Here is a 23,270-nt window from a genome sequence, read left to right on the forward strand (position 1 = left end):
GCTCTTTGGCCTCCCCACCCCCCAAGGGAGGAGCAGTCCTGTTAGGCCACGGAGGAGAGCTTTGTAGCCAGTCCTGAAGATACCTGATAAAACAGGATCGGATGAATGGGGAGGAGGTTCCCCCTATCAGTGGACTTGGCAAGGGGCACGGTGGAGATGAGGGAGGGAGGGAGGGACTGGGAGGGAATGAGGGATCGGGACACAGCTGGGACACAGAGTTAATAAAATGTAACTGATAAGAAAAAAATAAAATTAAAAAAAAAAAAAGAAACTTATGTTTTGCCTGTGCTTTGAAAGGATAGGGCTTTTCACATGCTTTGTCATGGGTTTTTCTGGTAATTAACTGAAGGTAATTGAATGCATCCAAGTATGATTTTTTGTTTTTGTTGTTGTTCAAAGAAAGAGTCCAAAAAACACATAATCATCTCAGTCCCTGACACACATATCCGCTGTCCACAAGCACCAGGATTTTATTCTATTTAAGACAGCAAAACCATGAGATCTGATCTTCTGAGAAATGTCTACTGTATATTTGGAAGTGTTCATTGTTTGCATAAAATTCCTAAATTTAGAAATAGCAACATGGTGATGTACAAAAGTGATAGCTCCATGGAAGGGGTCAGGGCTGAAACCTTTCTTACTTGTGATGACATCCCATTGTGAGGTGGTGACTCAGATTCTCTGTACACCTAAATATACTCATCTTCTGAAGCTGGCTTCCAGGGTAGAGTACATTTCACCATAAATGATAACATTTGCAGTTGATGTCACGATTTGTTCACCATATATGACAGCACTTGTCATGTGTAACTACATGCTATCTGGGATCACATTCACAAAAGCTAAACAAACTCCATTACTTTGCATCTCTTCTCTCAAGTCTGAAAGAAACTGAATTCCCTGGTCGTCATCTGAGATGACAAGCCCTGTCCAGGTCCGTGTAAAATGAAGCATCAAAAAGACCATGGCATGGGGCAAGTATGTATCCTTGTGTGCTATCTGGTAGACATGGGGAAAACGGACATTGTCACTCAGGATAGGATGAAATGGTCCATAGAAAATCTGAAGAACAGAAGAAGCAGTGTGAGGAATATGATCAGTTGGAATTTCATTCTTTGATATGAGTTTGCTATTCACCTTCCAGAACTCTTACAAAGGACAATAAGATTACTTTGTAAATGTTTTGTATTACTCCAATAGGATTCTTTAATATTTCTGACAAGTCTGAATGTTCAACAACAACAAAATTTCACAGTTCAAATTATTGCAAATAAAGGAAACAAATTACTAATAAAGGCTTTTAAATATTAAATAAGAATTACAAAAACAGAACACAGTACACAAATATCTGGCCAACATATCCCTAAACTTATATACAATAAAGTTATGTTTTCACTGGTACTGAGACATAATTTGTATAATTAAATATTTACTGTGCAATGTTAACCATATAAAAATAATATCCCTAGAAAAAAATAAGGCACAGTTTTAAATATTCTATTTACAATATGTGATTTAAAGTTTGTTTTTAAAAAATACGATAGCTTTTTGAGTACGTAAAGGTAAGCCAAGAAAGCCTCCATCCTTCTGCAGGACACTGCTCATAGGTTTCTCCTGGGAAGTTACTTCACGCAGGTTCGTAAGAAACTAAATATTTCCATTTTTTTTACATTAAATATGATTCCAGGAAGTTTTTCTTCAAATTATATTTGCATCTTATGAAATGCCTGAAGTGGAAGAGAGAATAAAATTAGTAACAACCTGGTTTTCAAAGCACATAAGATATTTTAATACTTTAAAAAAATAATTTATTTATTTTTACTTTATGTACATTGGTATCTTGACTGCATGTATGTCTGTGTGAGGGTGACGGATCCCCTGGAGCAGGAGTTACATTGTGAGCTGCCATGTGAGTAATGTCACCCAGGTCCTCTTCAATATCAGCCAGAGCCAGTTAACTGCCGAGCCGTGTCTCCAGCCCCCCTATTTTAATACTTTTAGTAGTTACATTTTATATTATGTTTCTTGAAATGCAACCCCAGGAAAGCATGCTGGTGTGCTGACAGAGAGGAGAGGATTTTACACAGAAGGAAAATGGTCATCTTCCATTTGACAGTCAACAAGTAACTCAGAAAATGTTCCTGAAACATATTAAACGGAAATGTAGTGATTATCATCTCTTGATAAAGAATCTAAAACAGGGCTGGTTCATAAGCTAAAAGTACTGGCTCTTCATGCTCAACCCACATGGTGGCTCACATCTCCAGCCCCAGGCATACACATGGGCAAAAAACCCTTACACATGAAATAAAAGTAAATGAAATCTCAAATATATAATAGTCTGAGACTATATTTACACAGACTATTACAAAAGAAATCACTGGACCTCAAAATTGTTTTAGTCTTGATTTTTTGAGACAAGGTGTCATATTTAAACTCTACAATTTTAAAAAGTTCCAGGCAAATGTAGTTTATGTACAATATTATATAACCTTTATTTTTGAGTGATACATAGTATTGGATTCAGGACCTGACACAGGCACCCACACAAATACATGCTCTATCATTAAACTACATCCCAAGCCCCATGTTTTAAATGACAATACAATAAATGTTGGGAGAAGAACAAACCCAATTATTTTAATGCAATTAATTTAAGAATTTCATATACATTTTCATGGACATAAAATATATTTTAGAAACAATCATGCAGGAAAAATACTAGCATTTTTCAGTGTTTCAAGTATGTCTTTATTTGTAAACCAGTATCATAACTTATGCAGGCTGGAGAGATGACTAAGAGTATTGGTTGTTTTTCCAGAGGACCCAGGTTCAATTCCCAGCACCTGCATGACAACTCATAACTGTCTATAACTTCAGTTTCAGAGAGCCTGGCACCCTCACACAGACCTATATCTAGGCAAATGATCAGTGCACATAAAAATAAATAAATATTTTAAAATAATTATAATTCATATTGGGCTGTTATGATTGTACAAATGGAATTTTCTTCCCTTGGTTTCCTAAAATAATTGATCCAGAATACAACTTTGAGTTTAGCATTTCTCTTTGCCAGGTAATGGGCTAGAGTACATGGTTATTTTATCATTTCATCTTCCTTGTGTTTTTAATTGTGATTTTTTTTTTGTTTTGTTTTGTTTTGTTTTTTGAGACCAGCTTTCACTATATTGTCCAGGCTGGCCTTGAACTCAATCTTGCCTCTGCTTCTCAAGTGCTGGGATTATAGCATGCACTGCCATGCCCACCTAATTGTTCTCCCACTTTGCCAACATCCTCCCTTTTTTTTTTTATGTGTATTATATAAATTGAAGTTTTATAGCTTGCTTTTTTCTCCATTATATATTTGACCATGTAAGGTAGACTTGATAACAGTTGTTCACCTGTGTATCTGTGCAATGCTTCTGCGCAATAATAAATCAAGAGTGAAAACTGTTGGAGTCTTTTAGTCACTAAGGGCTGGTAAGGCTTTGAGAAAAATGGCCTTGCTTAATGTAACTGCCTGGAAGACATTGTAAGTTAACTCAGCAGCCGAGTTAGGACCAGAGTAAAAAATCCATTAGTTCAGCAAATGTTGTGCTAAAATTAGCTTCCCAGTTCTTGGACTCTTCTAATTCTTTCTCTCCTTAATTGTTTTATTTGTTAAAGTTATTAGTTTTTGAGACAGGGTCTCACTTGGGATGCAGGTCACCCTCAGACTCTCTTGACTTAATTTCTTGAGTGCCAGAATTTGGAATTTGGGCTTACAGACAAATTTTTCTTAAGATAAACTCAGGGCTGGTGGTATAAGTCAGTGATAGAACAGTCGCCTCCTGCGTGCAAACCCTGCACTTGATCCTCACTACCGTGGAGAGGGGGGAGGTGAGTGGAATAAAAGGAAATGGGAAACAGAAATAAATTCTTAGGATAAGATTAATAAACAAGCCTGGCACGGTAGTGCATGCCTGTAATCCCAGCACTCAGGGAGGCAGAGGCAGGCAAATCTCTTTGGGTTTGAGGCCAGCCTGGTCTACAAAGTGAGTACAGGACAGCCAAGGCTACACAGAGAAACCCTGTCTCAAAACTGAAAAAAAAAAAAAGCAGATAGATAGATAGATAGATAGATAGATAGATAGATAGATAGATACTCACAGCACTAATTTCCTAGGTCTGGGAGCACAGTGGACTCACAGCTAACCTCGTCAGCAATCTAGCACATCTTTTATAATCTAGGAAAAACATTTAAAGGTAACGATACATGTAGTTAATTGCTATGACTGTGAAAGAAATAGTGTTCTTGTTATTGATTCATGTAACAATCATAGTTTTAAAAGCACCCAGCATATTAGGTGCTTACCACGGATTTTGTTCTCTGTTGCTCTGACAACATAAAAATTTAACTCCTTCACTTTAGAGATGACTCAAAAGCTTCAAATGTGACCTATCTCATAGCAACTAAGTAGTTTAGTTCCCAAAACTGCCTTTTCTCCACCAAACTATGCTGTTGTCTACCGTCTTTGCCTTGAATCTTTGGCTGGCTAGTTGTGTCTTGTTTGTTTGTTCGTTTTTGTCAAAGTGATACAGACTAGAGTCATCTGAGAAGAGAAAACCTTAGTTGAGGGTCTGCATCCATTAGATTGGCCTGTAGGTGAATCTGTGGGAGATTTTTTTTTTTAAATTAATGATTGATGTGGGAGGGACCAGACCACTGGGGGTGATGTCACCCCTGGGAAGGTGGTTCTGGGGTATATAAGAAAGCAGGAAGCCATGAGGAACAAGCTAGTAAGCAGCGTTCCTCCATGGCCTTTGCTTCATTCATTTCTGGCCTTGAGGTTTCTAGCTTGGCTCCATTGATGATGAACTGTGATGTGGAAGTGTAAGCTAAAATAAAGCTTTCTTTCCCAACTCACTCTTGGTCGGTGTTCTATCATGGCAACTGAGAAGCAAACTAAAAAAGCTCTAGTATACTTAATTTTCAGTAGTCATTAAATGTGAGTTTTATTTATTTTTTATTTTTTAAATATAAAAATCTAACTCAACATCCTAAGTAAAGTTAAATACTCCTCAAGGTAATCTAGCTGACAAGAAACAAAATGCTTAAATGTCACTCACTTTAATGGGAATTTTTAGATTTAGAAACGAATTAGAAATAGGTGACTCAGCTACCATACATTCTCATAACTGAGATTTTAAATGATAGCCCTTTAGTGCTATGTTTGGAATTATTACTAACTCCAGGAACTTAAGCATTCAAAAGAGCTCATTGCACAATAGGCTCTCATCGCTCACAAAAACCCAGCACACACTGTACAAATGACATGATATAAAAAAAAAAAAACAACAAACATTTCTTTCAAAGTAACTTAGGAAGAGACGTTGAGTTGCACTTCATAGTCAGCTCCCTTTTTCTTTTTTTCATTTGTATGAGGAAGTACTTTATTTATACCAAGGAATTTGAATAATGATAAACGGTTTCAGTCCTGACAAACATTCTGGCCTTTCAGAAAATCTGGCTATTTTCAGATTTGGAAATATTCCCAACTAGAAATATGATCTCTCATCCCTTATAGTTTCAACAGTGCACACAGCTTTGCGTACCGAAAGGCCATAAACAGCATCTCGTGCACCGTTTAGTCTGTTCTGTCCCACCCAAAGACAGTTGAAACTTGAAGCTACAGGCATCTATTGTTGGATAAGTTGTTCGTTTGTTAGTTTGTTTCTTCTAAAATTTGCCCAAGCAACTTACAGGCTGGCATGGAGCAATCCCTGGTATTGTGATAAAGTCGATGGAAGTGTTTGCTGCATTCAGCTGAAAATGTGACAGGCCCTGGAGAAAGGGAAAGAATGCTTATTATAAACACCGGCGTGTTTGCCAAACAAATTGCTAGCACTCTATGGATGGAGATGGTGTAACAGTAGTTTCCATCCTGCCTGCCCTGTTGGCCTGAGAATTCCTGCCTTCACCCAGACTCTGCAGGAGGCACTGAACTTTGATCTAGGTTCACACCACTTTCTCAGTATGCCCCATCATGGGACCTTCTGACTAGGAGAACTCTGGAGCAACTGAAAAGGGGCACTCCAGACTGAAGGAAAATCTGCAGAGAGCCAACCAAGACAGGGTGACTTTCTGGTTTCTTGATTTTTGTTGTTGTTGTTGTTTTTACTTAATGGGAAGAAATGTTTCTAGTGATGATATTTGTTTTTAATTGAAGCAATGTGGGCTCATTAGTGCAAGGATTACTGCAAAGAGGACAGAGCCTTGAAACTGCCCCAAAACATTTCTACTTCCACCTGGACAACAGTCAGTTTCCCAGAACTCAGTGCTGCCTTCCTCATCTGCAGGTGTCTCCGAATGATAGTCAGAAATATCATTTGAAAGTTAACAGCTGGGTGTAGTTACAGTGGGATGTAATTCTAGGGCCTGGGCTGGGAAGACAGGAGGATGAGGATTTCAAAGCCAGCCTTAGTTACAGGACATCTTGTCTCAGAAAAAAACAAAACCAACAAAAAAACGTGAGTTAAATATATTAATTAACAAATACAACTTTCAGAATTGATTAACATATATAAGGAAAACCATGTCTTTCTCCTATTACAAGACTGGGATGTATAATAGTAAAAGACAACTGAGATTTTTTATTTGCAGAGAAGGGATAGCAGTATGTATGCATACTGTATGGTGTATGTATTATAAACATAATAATCTTATGTTATTCTAGAACTTGGACAATAAATTGCTTGAAAATGATTCACAAGTTAATATGAAGAACAAAATTGTGTCATAAAACACTCTATCTGGTCTCATCAGGACTGTCTGCATTGTCTTCCTCTGTGGCCTGGAAGGGGAGGAGGACCTCCTGTATCAGTGGACTAGGGGAGGGGCAGGGGAGGAGAAGAGGGAGAAAGAAAGGGAGGGTGGAATTGGGAGGGTAGAAGGGAGGGGACTATAGTTGGGAAACAAAGTGAAAAAAAATTGCAATAAATTAAAAATATGAAAAAGAGCAAAAAAAAAAAGAAAGAAAGAAAGAACAGAAAAGCCCTGTGGAAGTTTAAAAAAAAAAAAAAAAGACACTATCTGTTCTTATGAGTGACATATACTACATCTACAAATCATTCCCATACCGAAAGCTTAGGAAACATTGCAGAAAAGGGGGTGGGGAGATTGTAAGAGTCAGAGGATCAGGGACTTTGCTATGAGACTTTGCTCAGTGACATCCAAAGCTATACCCATAAGGTCTGACCCACATGGCCATGCAAATGTGAGCTGAACGAGGAGGACACCAACAAATATGCCAAACTGCCTGGGGAAGTGGCCACAAGGTTTCAAGCCTACACAAAGAACTACAGGCAACTGAGGAAAGCTGGGAGCAGAGACGTGGCCCTCCCCTGAGAGAAGCACACCAGTCGGTTGTTCAGTGCCAAATGATAAGCCCCAACACATGCATTCACCTATCTTTATATAGATACAAGTTACATTTAGGAATATATATGTATACACAGCCAGGCGTGCAATAACAGTTGATGAAAAAAGAGGCCATTTATTTGGAGGAGAGTAGGTAAGGGTGTATGAGAGAGTTTGGAGGGAGCAAGGGAAAGGGGGAAATGTTATAATTAAACTACAACCTCATAAACAAACAAAGCATCGAGATGGGGAGTGACGTGTGCTCCTCTGTCTCCAGTTTATAGAAGCTCAAGGCTGCCTTGGCTGAAGCAGTCTAAACCCTTCAGTGTGCCCTGGAAGACTGTTGGCCATCTGATTTGTCCACACACCTTTCCAGTTCCCCCGCCAAATGCAGCCCTTTCTACGTTCATCCTTCATCCCCGGTCCATCCACGCCATCTGCCTGTCTTCTCCCAGGCTATATACTACAGGCTGGCTCGGTAGGTTCCTCGTGACCGTACTGTCTTCCTTTAAAGCACATCTTAGTGCAAGCCTTCTCAGATGATGTGGTGGTTTGAATAGTCTCATAGACCGAGGTAGGGCATGTGTCAGGGGTGTCAGAGCTCCTTGCATGGAGCTTCAGAGAGGCCATTGTGTGAGGCTGTGGAAGTAAAGCTGGACTGCCTTGGAGACCCCAAGAGGTTAGAGATGCCAGAGCCTTGGGACACCTGCTGAGGAAAGCTGCTAACAGGGAGTGGAACCAGCTCAAGAGAAAGAAGTGTGTTTCAGCCAACAAAGCTGAAAGGAGTTGGAGACCTGAAGAGAATTTTGACCTCAGACATGGAGATGCAGAGTTTGGGGTTTGCTCAGTTGGTTTTTGGTCTTGGTTCGGTCCAGCATTTCCTCACTCTGCGCCCTTCCTTATGTTTTAGAACAGTAATGTATATCCTGGGCCATGATATGTTGAAAGTATGTGATCTGGTTTTTGATTTTGATTTTGTAGGGGATTAGTGTTAAGAGATTGCAGGAATCTCAGAAGAGACCTTGAACTTTGGACTTTTAAATATTGTGGAGACTGTGATAGAGTGTGGGAACTTTTGAAACTGGACTAAATGCATTTTGCATTATGTTATGGCTACAAGCTTGTTGGGGCCAGGGAGTGGAATGTGATGTTTTGAATAGGAATGGCGCACGTGGGCTCATTTGAGTGCTTGGCCCATAGGGAGTGGTACTTGGTTGGCCTTGTTGGAGGAAGTGTCATTGTGGAAGCAGGCTTTGAGGTCTTCCACGTTCAAGCTATGCTCAGTGTGGCTCATAGTCTTTTTCTGCTGCCTGCATACCATGTCTGCCTTTACACATTCATGATTCCCACCATTTACACATTTTTCTGCTGCCAGCACCATGTCTGCCTTTACACATTCATGATTCCCACCATGATGATAATGGACTAAACTTCTGAAACTGTAAGCGGGCTCCAATTAAAATGTTTTTCTTTAGAAGAGTTGCCTTGGTCATGGTGTCTCTTCACAGCAATGAAATCCTAAGACAGACAGTTTCTTGGTAAATCATTCTCCCTATTTTTTTCTCTAAAATATCAGTTATATTTTATTGCATATTAAGTTCTAGTGCACATTAAAGTTCAAACAAGTTAATAGCAGTTGACTGAAAACCCAGTTGAACTACAAGGCTCTTCTAGACATTAATCTTCACAGCTTTGTTGTTTAAGACTGCATTCTGTATAAAACCCTTGAAACCCTTTGGTAACTTAATCCCTGAAATAGCATATGCTTACCTGTGAAATGCTTTATAAATTTGTCTTTCAAGGTCAAGTCTCTTGGGAATATTTCTAAAAACCAAAAAGAAAGAAAGAAAAAAAGACTCTGTAATTTCCACTACTAAAACATAATTATAGCACTAAACACATAGTTCCATGCAATGTGCATAGCTGACCTCAAATCCCTTGCTCCGACCCTAACCATTTCATAGAGTTCTAGAGCTCTAACAGAACTTGCTGCTTGCTCTACAGCTCCCCCAGGGAACCCTACGGACCCCTCACCAATGCTGAGCTACAGCTGAATGTCTGACTTTCTGGCTGCCCAAGTGCTCCCCACTCCATCTAACTATTAGTTAGTTTGCATATTCCACTTCCAAACAATCATCTTGGGTCTTGCATTTCTAATGTCTACTAACTCTGGCTGGCCCAGACACCATAGTTCTGCGCTTAGACTATAGCCTCCTAATCTGTCTTGTGCTCCCTAAATTCTTTCTCCAGAACAGCAGCCAGAGTGAGCGAGAAGAGCTGCTCTTGAAGTCATCTGTGAGACTGTCCCACTCACAAAGCTTTAGCTTAGAATGAAGCACAACTTAAAGATCAGGCTTCTCTTCATACTGCACTGGTACTCACTAAAACAGGCCGTCAAGAAAACACAGTTTACAAAAACCACTAGAAGCACACATAATGCTTGCAGAAGAGGAGAAAACAAACGTAATGCTTGAGCCTCAGGGTTTGTTGCCAGTTGTATATTTACTTTTTTCTTAAAAAAAAAAAAAACAAACCCTACCTCAATATTAGCTCTTACTTGTTTATTTTGTGTATGCTGGCTGGTATGTGTGATACATCATGTATGTAAAGGTTAGAGGACAAATTTTAGGCTATTGTTCTCTCCTTCCAGCACGTGGATCCCAGGTGTCAAACACAGGTCACCAGGCTTGACAGTAAATGCCCTTACTCACTGAGCCATCTTGCCGGCCCCACCAACATTTAGACTTACAACATCGTCCTTACATATTGACTTCTTTATAGACCACACATAATGTGAATGTAGCACAGAAGGCACCTTTGTCACCCACAGATGAGTCAGAATTCGTGGAGACTGAGCAGTGTTGATAGGGTCTCAGGGGAACTATGACAGCCCTTTTTGCCCCAGGAGAGGAGGGGTATGTGAGAGCCCTTCTTGTGAAATAGCTATCGTTGCCTGCAGCATGTGAGCTCAGAGTATGAGTGAGAGAGAAGGCTGGAGTTCAGGGATCCAAGCTTTGCTTCTATGTCACACTGGACACCTGCACTTTAGAAATAAGCTGAATGGGTAAGAGCATACACTGTGCAAGCATTAAAACCTGAGTTCAAATCTCCAGTTTTCGTGTAAGATGCTGATCATTGACGTTCAAGCCCATAACCTCATCACTGAGGGTAAGAGATAGATACCAAAAATCTACACTTCTGATTCAAAGGTGCTGTTTCAAGGAAATAAAGCAGAGAATGATAGAGAGATATAGTCAATATCATCCTCTGGATTATACATGTATGTAAATTACATATATAATAATAAAGTGGTATCAAATGGATCCCTTCTTATTACCCAAAGTTTTGCTTTTTACTATATGTTCCACTGACCAGTCGGAGCATCTGAGAATTTCCTATAAGTACAACATAAGTCTTTGTTTTCCAATAGGACATGGTATGTTTCAAACAGCTCCCATACTGTATATAGGGTCCGGGTCTGCTCAGGAGCCACAGAAGGATAGTACAATAGTTGTCCCCACTTTCTTAGACTCTAAGTATAGAGAAAAATAGATGTAGTTCCCTTAATAAATGACACAATCCAGTCAGACTTACACATCTGTAGTCCTTACATTTTGAGACTAAACTGCTGTATCCTGAATATTTGGTAGTAGAGGGTGTGTATGGACTAAGAGTGTGTAGACCTTTCCCTTGTCGTTCTTCCCAAAACATTGTTTCTAAATACTTATTTACATAGCATTTAGATGGGTTTTCAATAGTATATGGAATCTGGAGATACGTTCAAGCATTCAGGGGGCATGTGTGTGTTATCTGTCAATACTACCAGGTTATATAAAAGGCTTGAGCATCTGTGGCTCATGGCAACCGCAGAGGATTTTTTGGATCCAGTTCCCTATAGATACCAAAGAGGAACTGTATTGTTTTAGTTTCCCAGGGCTACCATAACAAAATTCCGCAAATTGGATGCCACACACTACCAGAAACTTATTGTGTCATAATTCTGGAAGGCAAAAGTCTGAGATCAGGATGTGAACTGGGAAATCCTTTGTAAAAGCTCAAGAGAAATCTCTCTCCAGTCTGTTTTCAGTTTCTGTGGTTCCCAGGGCTCCTGGCATTCTGTGGTGTCACTCGAGTCTCACTTTTGTCTCCACGGGGTTCTCCCCTTTATCTCTGGAGCTTCATATGGCCATCATATTGTATGGACCCCTGTGAAGCTGAACTAAGGGTCCTCTCTACCACACTCTGACCTCATTTTAACTAACTGTGTATACCATTACCCTACTTTCCAACAGAGTCACATTCCAAAGCCCTGGGGCATAGGGCTAGGCTGTATTTGGGAGGGAGGGGATGTGTAATTCAACACGAATGAAAATCTGAGCTCACTAAACACACTGAATTTTATGATGTGACGTTCTATTACAATTCTTTGGGAAAGAGACCAGCGTTGGTCAAGTTGTTCACTCCATGCTGTGAAGACAGAACATGTTTTATGATCATCATTATTGCTTTACCATTTGACAGTTCCATAATAATATAGTACACGTTACATGTCACAGTACTTCAGAGTCTTTTGGTCACAATGTATAGATTTTTACTAGCTTTATAAAAGCCTTTGAAATAAAAAAAAATAATTATTTGAGAAATTCTTTTCTCGTCACAACTATTCTTAAGGAGAGAGAATTACTAAAAATTACACAAAAATAGAATGTTTAAGATCACAATCACTTTTAAAAGAGATGTTTTTTTTTCGTTTTTGTTACTTTTTGGCAAATTCATACATAAAGTCATTGTATTTAGATTATATCCACTCTATTTCTCTTTCTTCATACAGAACCCCTCTCATCCTTCTTTCAACTTCAAGAGCTGAATTTTTATTTTAGTTATTTTTATATGTATGGTGTTTCTCATGATGAGATTGGAGTTATGGGTTTAAGAAATATCCCACAGGTAAGATATCATTTTAGTCTGATTAAGGCTACATCTACTCCTGGAGGAAGGGTTAGAGGTAGTTTCTTGGAGGCCAAGTGAGATCTAGAAATCAACTGCCCACTGCCCAACAGGAGTGAGGGTGTCCAGGCTGCTTCCCAGGCAGGCACAGGTTAGGAAGGACACAGATACACAAGTGAAAATGAAAAAGAAGGCCAGATTTTGTACCACCACATCTGGTAGGGTTTTGTTTGTTTGATTTTTTCTTCTTCTTCTTCTTTTTCCTTTCTAGATTTCCTTTCTTAAAAAAAAAATTAATTAAAATTTAAATGAGTGCAGAGTTAATTCACATTTTCCTACAACATACTAAGTACATTTCATGGCATAAAGATACATCCTTTGAAATCAAAACATACACAGACACCCCTATTGTTTATATAAGTGGCTTAGATAATCAAACATAATGGTTACACTATCTAAAATAAAATAAACTACTTATGAAATTCATATTTAAATCATCTTCATTTCTCAGTTGCCATCCTAACAATTGTAACTCCCTTAGCTTGACCATCAGCAAGAATATAAAACCATCTGTGACTGAATTTACTCAATGAAAATGGGAGAGGAGTCCAATTGCTTCTGAAGAGAGGTCAGATGCTGTCAAGTTCCGTTTTAGTTTCATTTGAAGGTGAGATTTATACTAAAGGAAAGTCACTTCTACTTTCTTCTGTGGGAGAGGAAGAGCTGGTCCTGAGGAAGAGCCTGAGGAAATGTCACAGTGAGGATAGATTCCATTCCACACTGGTGTGAATAGGAAAATCCCTTGCTGGGAAGCCATCTTAGAAGCTAGAGGAAGGGGAGGAAAAAGAGGAGCCCTTCTCATCAAAAGTGTCCTTGGATCTACTGGGAACAATAGACCAGAGATGGAATGAAGAACTGAGTTGGAGAAACAAGGCCAGGACCAGATGCTCCAATTCAGCAGAGGGGGCAAATGGCATGTGTGATTACCACAGTAATCTTTGTTATCACTTTGGCTGGATTCCAGTTCTGAAGACATGGGCCCGTGACTTCATCAAAAGGAAGCCTAATAAAGCTTCTTTGAGAATTAGCATAAAATGCGGTTTGTTTTCATAGAGTAGAGCTGGGTTGGGATGTGCTTGGTCTGAGGGAGGGCTCACCCTCTCCTGTCCTTGTTCTCATGGAGGTAATGGGGACGCAGTGTCAACAGGTGTGGTCTGAGCCAACCCATCACAGGTGGGATCTCCTTGGCTGTTAATCAGGTGGTGCTGCTGTTCCCCCACCTCGTCCTCCTTCCCTGTAGCAAAGCTGGAGAGAGAAAAGCTGTCACTGCAGAAGAAATCCTGCCCGCCCCCCAGTGCCTGGCTGCACACAGGCTGAGGGCCAAGTGCAGAGATCACTCTGATACAGGCTGTATTCAGAATATCAAGTCCCTAAAAAAATTCAAATTTAAAGACCATTTCAGTCAACTTTTAGAAAAATTTTTATTTTTATTTTTTCTTCCCAATTTATTCATTACATATTCTAATTGAAGCCCCCTCCCTCAAGTCCCCCAGTCCCACCCTCTCTCCCTCTTCCCCTTATCCCCTTCCCCTAGTCCACTGAAAGGGGGAGTTCTCCACTATTGCCATCTGCCCATAGCTTGTTAAGGCTCATCAGGACTACTTGTATCCTCTTCCTCTGTAGCCTGGCAAGGCTGCATCTCCAGGGGCAAGTGATCAAAGAGCAGTCAACTGAGTTCATGATAGAGGCAGTCCCTGATCCCCTCACTCAGAGATTCACATGGAGACGGGGCTGCTGGTCAACTTTTATCTGTTGTGAGCATTTTCCCTTCTTAGAACAATGAGGTTTTTAACACCCAAGCTGCTAACTAAGAACGATGTGTCTTTTTTCCTCCTTGAAAGGAACAAATGGTTCTTTCCAATTCCTTGAGATGGTGGCTTCACCTTTTGAGTCTCTCCAGAACTTCAGCTGCTTGGTGCTGTGTTCTTCCACTTTGTAAAGTTGCTCTTCTTATCTGGTGATTTCCTCTCTTAATTTGCTGTGGGATTTTGTTTTGTGTCTGGAAACACTTCAGCCTTTACTTTACATTTCTGGTAAAGCCTCTGTCCCTCACGATCTGTGCATTTCTGCTGTGAAAATACCTCTTCCCTCTGCAAGGCTGTATTGTGCTGTGTGCGGTTATCACTCCACCCTAGCTACTTCAGATATCTGCAAGAAACTAGCCATCTTTTTTCTGGGGCTCTTGAAGAAGCACCTGACTCAGTTGCAAGACTCTGTTCCTTCTGAGTTCCTTTTGGCATTGAGCACAGTACCATTTTGTGATTACTCTGCATTCAATTCTCCTTTGCCGCCACCAGCCACACCTTTTTTAAGCAGCACTGACCAGAACACAGAGAAGGACTGGAGGTTACTTTCTTTATTGTGACAGCACATTGTTTGGACTCTTAGTGTGTGTTCTATCTTTTCAGCTCATCCAGTCTTCCCATGTTTCAGCTTCTTGTGGAAGCCTTCTCTGGCTTTGTTGAGGTTGGTAATTCTCATTCACAGTATTATTCATTGATTCTTTAAGTTGTTCTTCATTGATTTGAACTGCCCTGGACATCATTTTGGCTTCAGATGCTTGTAATAGGAGAGCTTCAGCCTACTAGTGACAGTATCTTTTCAAAATATATATATTTATTTATTCACTTTACATCCTGATTGTAGCTCCTCTCCTATCCACTCAGGCCTCCCACCCTGCACACTCCTCCACCCATTCTTTCCCCTCCCTCTCCTCAAGGAGGAGGGAGACCTTCCATGGGTAGATGGTATCTTTTTTAAGTAGCAGACATCAATCCATTTTGTGTATAATGCTCCAACATTTTTTAGTTCTTTCTCTAGAAATAGCATTTCCCCATGTTTCAATGTGGATCCCTCTCTCTGGCTTCTCTCCATTTGCCTCTAACTTCCTGTTTTTGTTGACTCCTTCCCAGATGCCTCTAGGCCTTCATGGTTTGGGGGTAACCAGATGGGTGCTGGGAATTAATCCTGTGTCCTAAGAGCAGCCAGTGCTTTGACTGCTGAGACACAACTTCAGCTCCCATGTAATACGTTCAAACCTTGTGTGGCCAGGGGTATCCAAACACTTTAACCGTAACATTAAACATAAGGCCAGGGCTACTGTCTTTCATATCCACAGAGACAGGAGCGGAACATCACCTGCCTACCTGTTTCCTAACAGCAACAAAGACCTTAGAAATCTGCACCTAAACAGTCGAGAGTTTTCTTGCAGCCGTAAAAATGAAAATCAAAGAGGAAAAAGTGTGGTTAAACTGAAATTTGGGGGGTAGGAAGACGGCTTATTAGGTAAAGGTGCGTGCTGCCAAGCCTGACGAGTTCAATCCCTGGGTCCCACGTGGTGGAACGACTGCTGCAAGTTGTTCTCTCCCCTCCACATGTGTGCCCCAGGAAATGCACACACATACACATACATGTTCATGTATAAGTATAATAAAAATTTTAAAGGACTTTGAAAACTTGTAGCTTCCCTAGGTCATCTCTGATTAAAAAGCAATGTTCTGGAGAGAAAAAAAAACAATGCTTAGTGATTCTATTGCCATCCTGCATAGAATTTCTCTGCTTTGCAGTGAAATAAATAGGTCCTTCAAGCAGATAACTGCTACTGCCAGAAGCACTGTGAATGGGGAGAAATCCATTCATGTAAGTGAGCTCCGGCCGATCATAATGAGTGTTTATGATCAGAGCATCTGGCTACTGGGCCCAGCAGACAGCAGACATCTGGTTATAGTGCCTGCCAAACACAAAAGTGGAGTAAAATCATATGCATCCTTTCCACCTTGAACTCTTCCCACACTAACAGTTTTCGGTGAAAACAAGTAACTGTGAAGCAACTCTACAAATAAAACATCAGCACATGTTAAAACTGAAGGGGGTGGGCCTGCTTGTTCACTATAGTAATCATTTCCTTGTATAGATGTATAGTAAGGCATCAGGCTGTGAGCCTTAACTATGTTTAATAAAACTGTTTTAAGGAAGAAGCCAATCCTGGTACCTAGGAGAGAGATAGGAGCTTCAGGCCAACCTGGACTATGTAGCAAGACTCTGTCTCAACAAACAAGCTATACTTTCTATCTTGGTAATATGCAAAGTAGCAAAAATATTTTCATTGTTTCATTTGGAAAAAAAATACTTGACACCAGTTATTGAAGTATGACTGTCTATTTGGGCAGAGAGAATCCTTACAGATTTACAATAAAGGTAATCTGGATTGCACAAATAGAATTCCATTATTATGCAAGTGCCAGCAGTATCCAAATGTAGGTAGGGTTTTTTATGTAAATATAGCTATGGGACATGTATAGCTATTTTTGAGCACAGAAAGATGTCAAAAAGAAAGAGAGATGTGATACTGAGAAGTATGTACTGGCTTTTCAGCCATGCTAGGAATCTCCAAGAAGACCCTGTCTTTAACATGCTGATGATTTGTCTAAGGACTAGAAGCCCCTAGAGTGCTTCAGGGCCAGAAATGAGAAACAAAAGGCAAAACAGAGAGCTGGTCCCAGGAAAGGGAGGAGGGCTAAAGGTTCAGTTGAATACCAGTGACCAGCGATTCAATCAGTCCTACCTATGTAATGAAACCCCTACAAAATCCACAAGATGGTGGGATTTTAGAGCCTCCAGATAGCTGAGCACATGAAGAGCAGTTGAGGATAACTTCCACTCAGAGGGCGTGGAGGTCAGTGACTTTCCCCAACCTTCACTATTTTAAACCTTTTTATGATAAACAAACAAAGTAGGTATGGTGTTTCCTTGAGTTCTGTTAGCTGGCCTAGTAAATTAAACCAGTTTGTAGCTGGGCATCAAGAAAATCAGACTGGAGTCAGCATATGCCTGAATCTTAGAACTAAGCTTCTGGTATGGTGCCTTCCACCCCACACACAGAATGCTGCCACACACACATACACACACACAGAGAGAGAGAGAGAGAGAGAGAGAGAGAGAGAGAGAGAGAGACAGCCGAAAAAGTTTCCTGAAGCAGGTAACTCTTGACTATGTTACCATAGCTCCTTTCCCCTAGACCAGTTGCTTTCATATGTGGTAGCTTCCCTTCTGCCAGCACGGGCCATTTGCCCAACTGGGGACCATTTGGAGTTAAATAAATAAAAAGTCTGTAAAAAGTTTGGAGCATACTTTCAAGATGTCTTGATTTTGTATTCTCCCATACTGCAATCCTAAGTAGCCCCAAATGAATTTAATTTCCTGTGTCCGTGAGTGAGTAGGTTGACTTCACTCAGATTCAACAGTTGGGAATGTCAGGGGCTTAGAACTGAGAGGAGGTGTGAGGTGGGATCACTTGGAGTTGGACTCTGTCCTTGCGTGGAGAGCATCAGAACCGAGCTGGGTTTGAGGACAGCGGCTGGTGTCCACTGCAGAGTAGACTGCTGCTTGCGGGGAGAAAACGCTATGCCTTTTATTGTCACAGAAGTCTTCCATTTTGGTTGCTGATTTTACCGTAAGAGTTCAAGATGTGCAAACAGAATGCCCTCAGGCAAAGAAGCACCTTCAAGGACAAAACTGAACAGGTGGGAAGGGCAAGATAGGGAAAGCATCAGCACAGGGTCAGCACTGAGCCTGTGATTGCCCCCAGCCATGGAAAGAGAAACAGTTGCAAAGGAGAGAAAGCAGCAGTTCCTGGAGAGGAAGCAGCATCTGTCTCCAGTCACCTCAAATGTTTTAGTGAAAAGTACCTCAACCGACCAGGAGCCTCTCTTCCCTTTCTGTCTGCCTGCAGGGGATCTGTCCGATTCCTGGCCCCACGTAGCCTTTGAGAAAATGTAGGACTTTTTTGGAAAAGTCAAGAGAAGCTGGTGCAGCTTTCCACATGGAGAGGGACCACACCCTACACTACTTAATAAAGAATGTCATTTGCAGCTGTTTAGAATAACCTCCCCAGAGGAATCTTCCATTTCTTTCGAGGCTCCACCATCAGCACGGTCTTACATTTACCACAACACCCCGAAATCTCTGGCTTTAGAAATTCTATAGAAATAATGCAAGCGTGTCTAGGGCACAAGAGGGGAAACACCAAAGTCGAAAGTTTCCCTTTATACTCCCTTTCCCCAAGTTTCATGACAGTTTCCTTCTGATCTCCAAATCCTGCAAATCTCTTTTCTATCCAGCCACAGCCCATTTTCAGCTTTCTGATCGTGTCTGCTTGTCAGTGCATGAGTTGTCTAGAACCCACTCTGCATGGCAGAGTTTGGGGTAAGAATCCATTTGTGTTCCTTTCTGGTACAGTGACACTGAACAAATGAGCTGGTAACAGAGGTCAGGAAGAAGCACTATGGGAACACCCACATTTCAGTTCTTACCCGAATCAGAGAGAAGCAGGGACACTGGAAGGGTCGGGGAGACAATCTGGATGGTCACTGCAACACAAGGGCTTGGACCCAGGTGGTGGGAAAGACAATGACACAGAACAACAGATTCTAGGCATTTCAGGCAACACACAGTAGCAGAACGGGGCTGAAGAGTGACTGTCAAAAGCACTCGCATTTAAAAGTCTGTCAAAGTGATCTCAAACATTGTTAATGGCTAACGGAATGAAAGACACCTTCAGGGGTGGCAGACATGCTGTAGGGAGGGAGGGACTGCCACAGGTGGTGAGCCACCAGTGCTCCTGGGAGCCGAACAACGCCCCCTCCCCCTGCTCGAACAACAATAATTCTAGGGAGGGAATCCTGGCAGCAAACTCTTGTCCCAGGCTTTGTATTTACTGTAACTTCTGCCTAGGAATGGCCCTCCCTCCTCCAGCCTTGCCTCTGATTTAGGAAAGGAAGCTGACTGACTTACTAAAAAGGGACAATGCATACTGTGCAATACATAGTTGGCCTTTCTGGAGTACAAATCATAAACTCCTTGAAATCTTGGAAATGGTAGTATGTTAAGAAGTTGACCGAGGGCTGGCAGCTTCTGAAGAGCTTCAAGGTGGGCCTGAAGGGTTAGCTGATCACCATTATCTATGTAGTGAAGTCTCCACAAAAACTCAAAAGCACCGAGTTCAGAGTTTCTGGAAAGCTGAAAATACAGAATCATAGGGGTGGGGTATTTGCTCAATATATCCTTTCCCCTATACCCCTTCTATTGCATATTATCATCAGTATCTGTTGTAATACCATTTTTTGAGCCACTGTGACAATTTAGTGAAAATCTGAGGAGAGAGTATGGGACCCTTCTTAGCTAGAGGTTCAGAATCACAGGTAAAACCACCTGGAGATTGCAGTTGGCACTGAAGGCAGTGCCGGCTTTAGAAACAGTCCTTAACTGGTGGGTTCTGATACCCACCTTCAGGAAACAGTAAGTGACAGAAGCAAGTCAAGTTAGAAACCCCAGTTTGTGTTTACTGCAGAACTGCTGCTGTTGTGTGCAGGGAATCCCCCTCAGTGCGGTCGTGGCCTACGCAGTCACGGTACAGGAGGAACAACTGGGTCCGAGTTAGATTTTTCTACTTTTATGTGCAGCAAGGACTCCAGAACATAAGCTTGGACACACTGGAAGGGATGGAGGAAAAGAAAAGGATGAAGGAAAAGTGAAGTGTGGAGCACAAGAGACTTCTGCTGTCCTCGAATGACAGCCCAGTGGAGCTCTGGAGTTCCAGGGCATTATAAACTGCCCTTGGGCTTGGTCCTCTCACAAGCTCAGACTGGGTGATGTTGCAGGTTTTGTTTCAGAATCACAGAGGGGAATTTCAGGCTCGTCTACAGGGATGACAGGCCTTGTCCTTTAGGACCTGGGAGATGGTTCCTCCTGGATGAGTTATGACCCATGCCATTCCTCTGAGAACATCCAGATGGGAACTTGTCTTCTCGGTATTCATGTCTTTGTTTTTCCCCGATCCATGTCAAGAATTCTATTCACAGACAGCCTCAGATGTAACTAGCTACTCTTTCTTGCCTCATGAAAGCAAAACACCATAATCAAAAGATGAGGCCACCTCACATAGATGTGGAAAGCAATAGAATTTGAGGATGAGCCACTGCTCATTTTCCTTCATGCTACACTGTTTTTAAGTCTTTTCTGCACTGTTTTTAAGTAACTTCTGCCTAGGAATGGCCCTCCCTCCTCCAGCCTTGCTTCTGATTTAGGAAAGGAAGCTGACTAACTTACTAAAAAGGAACAATGCATACTGTGCAATACATAGTTGGCCTTGGGAGAGGGAGTATAATGGGTTGAACCTAGGGCCTCAGATATGCTAGGAAAGTATTCTTCCACTGAGCTAGAGTCCCCAATTCCCTTCACTGTCTTTAACCAGAGAAAACATGTTAAACTAACATAAAGCATGATTTTGCAATTTGAGATTTTCTCCCATTCCTTTTGTATTCCAAAGTGACACTGGATCCTGAGATAAATATTTTTGTTAGCAATAATTTTTAAGTCAAAATGTATAACCAATGTGATAGCATCAAGGTGAATGCCCTCCTCCTTCATGTGGAGGATTTCTGGGTAAGCTAGCTTGGTCCAGACACCCATATTAGCCTTCCAGACCCTCTCACCACTTTCCTCTGCTTCTCTCCCTGTCTGGCTCACTCAGTTGTCAGATCATGTGCACTGATCTCCTCCCTCTCCTTGAGATGTGTTGTGATGGACAGACACACTTGGCTTCCTGCTAGTCTTTGCCTCAGCTCTCTGCATGATAGGTAGCATGGGAAGGACGGAGAAGCTATAGAGTGACTAAGCACATAGTTATGCTATGATTGTTAAGATAGATATGGTTCACCTGTTACCCCAGCACTTAGGAGGCTGAAGTAGGAAGATTTCTGAAAACTCACCACAAGCCTAAACTGTAGAGTGAGTTCCAAGTAGCCTAAGCTATAAAGTAAAACCATTTTTTTTAAAAAAGCTGAGAATTTCCCCTATTGTTTTCTTTTTAAAAAATTTATTTTTTTATATGTATGAGTGGTTTGTCTTCATGCATGTATGTGCATTATCTGTGTGCCTCTGTCCACAGAAGAGGATGTCACAGACCAGAAGAGGATGTCAGATTCTCTCTAGAACTGGAGTTACAACAATTGTCAGCTGCTGAATGGGTCCTGGGAATTGATCCAGGGTCCTCTTTGAGAATAAGAAGCCTTAACCACTGAACCATCTCTCCAGGGCCCCATGTTTTCTTAAAAGTGAAGCCTGAGCTAATTATATGCCTATAACTCTAAGACTGAGCTAAGAGGATTGAAGTTCAAGGCTACGAAAGTAAGATCCTGCTTCAGACAAAAGGGGATAAAAAAAAAAAAAACAACGAAGGGATGGGAGAAGAAAGGAAGAGAATAAGGCTCAAAGGAGGGAGGGAGGAGAGGAAGTGAGAGGAGAGAGGCAGGAAGGGAGGGAGGGAAGAAGGAAAGGAGGAAGGGAGGTAGGGTCAGAATAGGCCTCGCCTGTAGTGGCATAATTGACCGAGCCATGCCTGTGGTTTGCCCTCTCAGCACGTTCAGTGCAGGCCAGAGAGATGGGCCATTTGCTCTAGCCCCCACCTTGCTTTGTGACTACAAGCTTAAGCAAAGACACCTCAAAGTGGCTTCTCTCTTCCTCACCACCTTATCCCCTGCCAGCACCTTGCCCACTCTCCCCAGCAGCCCGCTACACTTCCTGTTCTCCAGGCTTTTGCCCTTTCCTTCCCATGCACACATCTTTGTGTGTAAGAGCCTCGTGGTACTCCATCCAGACAACTTTTCTTTCTAGGCATCTTGGTAGGAGAAATGTCCAGAGTTGTCATGGGAAGAGATGGCCCTTCTAACTGACCCGGGGGGAGGGGAAGGGAATCAAGGCGGCATCAGCCATGGCAGCTTAGGGAAATGCACATGCCAGTCACCCATTCCCTGGAGCCAAACTGAAAGCGGGAGAGGCACTCCAGAATGTTCAGATGCTGAGAACCACCACGTTAGTTAAACTCCAGAAGAGTTGACAGGTGCAAAGGTTGTCCTGGCAGGTTTGGCTGTAACCAAGGTCTCCTCACCGTTGGGTCAATTTATTTCCAAAAGACCTCCCACAGTTAGGAAGATGCGTACAAAGCTGATTTTTTTTTTTTTTCCAGCCGGGTTTTGTTATTGAACAAATAATATTTTTTCAATAACAAAAATAACAAATATTTTAGGCAAATCTAGTAAGCCGGCTACATGCTTCCCAGAGAAGATTCCCAGCGATCTACAGGTGTCCACCCTCTGCTGTGCTTAATCCAACCTTCCCAGCACAAGTTTGCTCTAAGAGTGGTGAGCCTCAGGAAAAGGCAGAGCTTACCTGCGCTCCGGGAGACTCGCGGGGCCAGGCGAGTCCCCGTCACCGGGAGGAAAAGCTGTGGCCTGAGCTCGGCGACGCGCACCGCCCTGCGTCCCCGGGGCCGCCCCTGGATCCCGGGCGGGGACAAAGCCAGCGCCAGCAGCAGCAGTGCGGGCAGCCTGGAGCTGGGCTTAGAGGACCACATGGCCTCGGCGTCCGGAGCGAAGAGCGGCGGGCTGGCTTGGCAGTGGGACGTGGAGACGCGCGAGGCTAGGTCTATGCGCTCCCGGGCGCGGGGCGGGGACCGGAGGCGGGGCGGCGCTGGGGACCCGGAGAACCCAGGACTAGGGCGGGTCAGGGCACAGGACCCTCGGTAGCACACGCCGCCCCCTGGGGACCCTTTTCTAGTCTTCAGGGTGTGGGGAAGAGATGGCGCCAAATCGCGCAGATTCCCTCTGGCTTCATCTCACGTCCTGGTTTGTGGGTCTCTAGGTCATGGCCGTCGCTGGCCCACCGGATCGAAAGAACCCGCAACTTCTAGTTCTGGAAGTGAGAAAGCGGGTTGGCGTTTCTGCTGCCAGAGACCAGAGCTCTTTGGCCACAAGTCCTGCAGCGTCACAGGGCTGGCCAGGTGGGCACACACGCTGCCCCTGAATCT

The 23,270-nt window shown here is 42.3% G+C and overlaps 1 protein-coding gene and 1 pseudogene across 1 annotated transcript; both read right to left on the reverse strand.

Moving 5' to 3' along the window:
- Positions 1–426: 426 nt before the first annotated feature.
- Positions 427–2,249, reverse strand: LOC129673708 (vomeronasal type-2 receptor 116-like; annotated as a pseudogene).
- Positions 2,250–4,161: 1,912 nt separating this feature from the next.
- Alkal1 (ALK and LTK ligand 1) lies at positions 4,162–22,817 on the reverse strand. The gene is made up of 4 exons (XM_055603160.1): positions 22,634–22,817; positions 9,170–9,223; positions 5,744–5,824; positions 4,162–4,226 (listed from the first exon to the last, which is right to left on the reverse strand). The coding sequence occupies exons 1-4, from the start codon at positions 22,815–22,817 to the stop codon at positions 4,162–4,164; spliced, it is 384 nt and encodes a 127-aa protein (XP_055459135.1).
- Positions 22,818–23,270: the final 453 nt, after the last annotated feature.

The sequence above is a fragment of the Psammomys obesus genome, unplaced genomic scaffold, assembly GCF_907164565.1.
Source record: "Psammomys obesus unplaced genomic scaffold, mPsaObe1.curated_primary_1811, whole genome shotgun sequence".
NCBI classification, from domain to species: domain Eukaryota; kingdom Metazoa; phylum Chordata; class Mammalia; order Rodentia; family Muridae; genus Psammomys; species Psammomys obesus.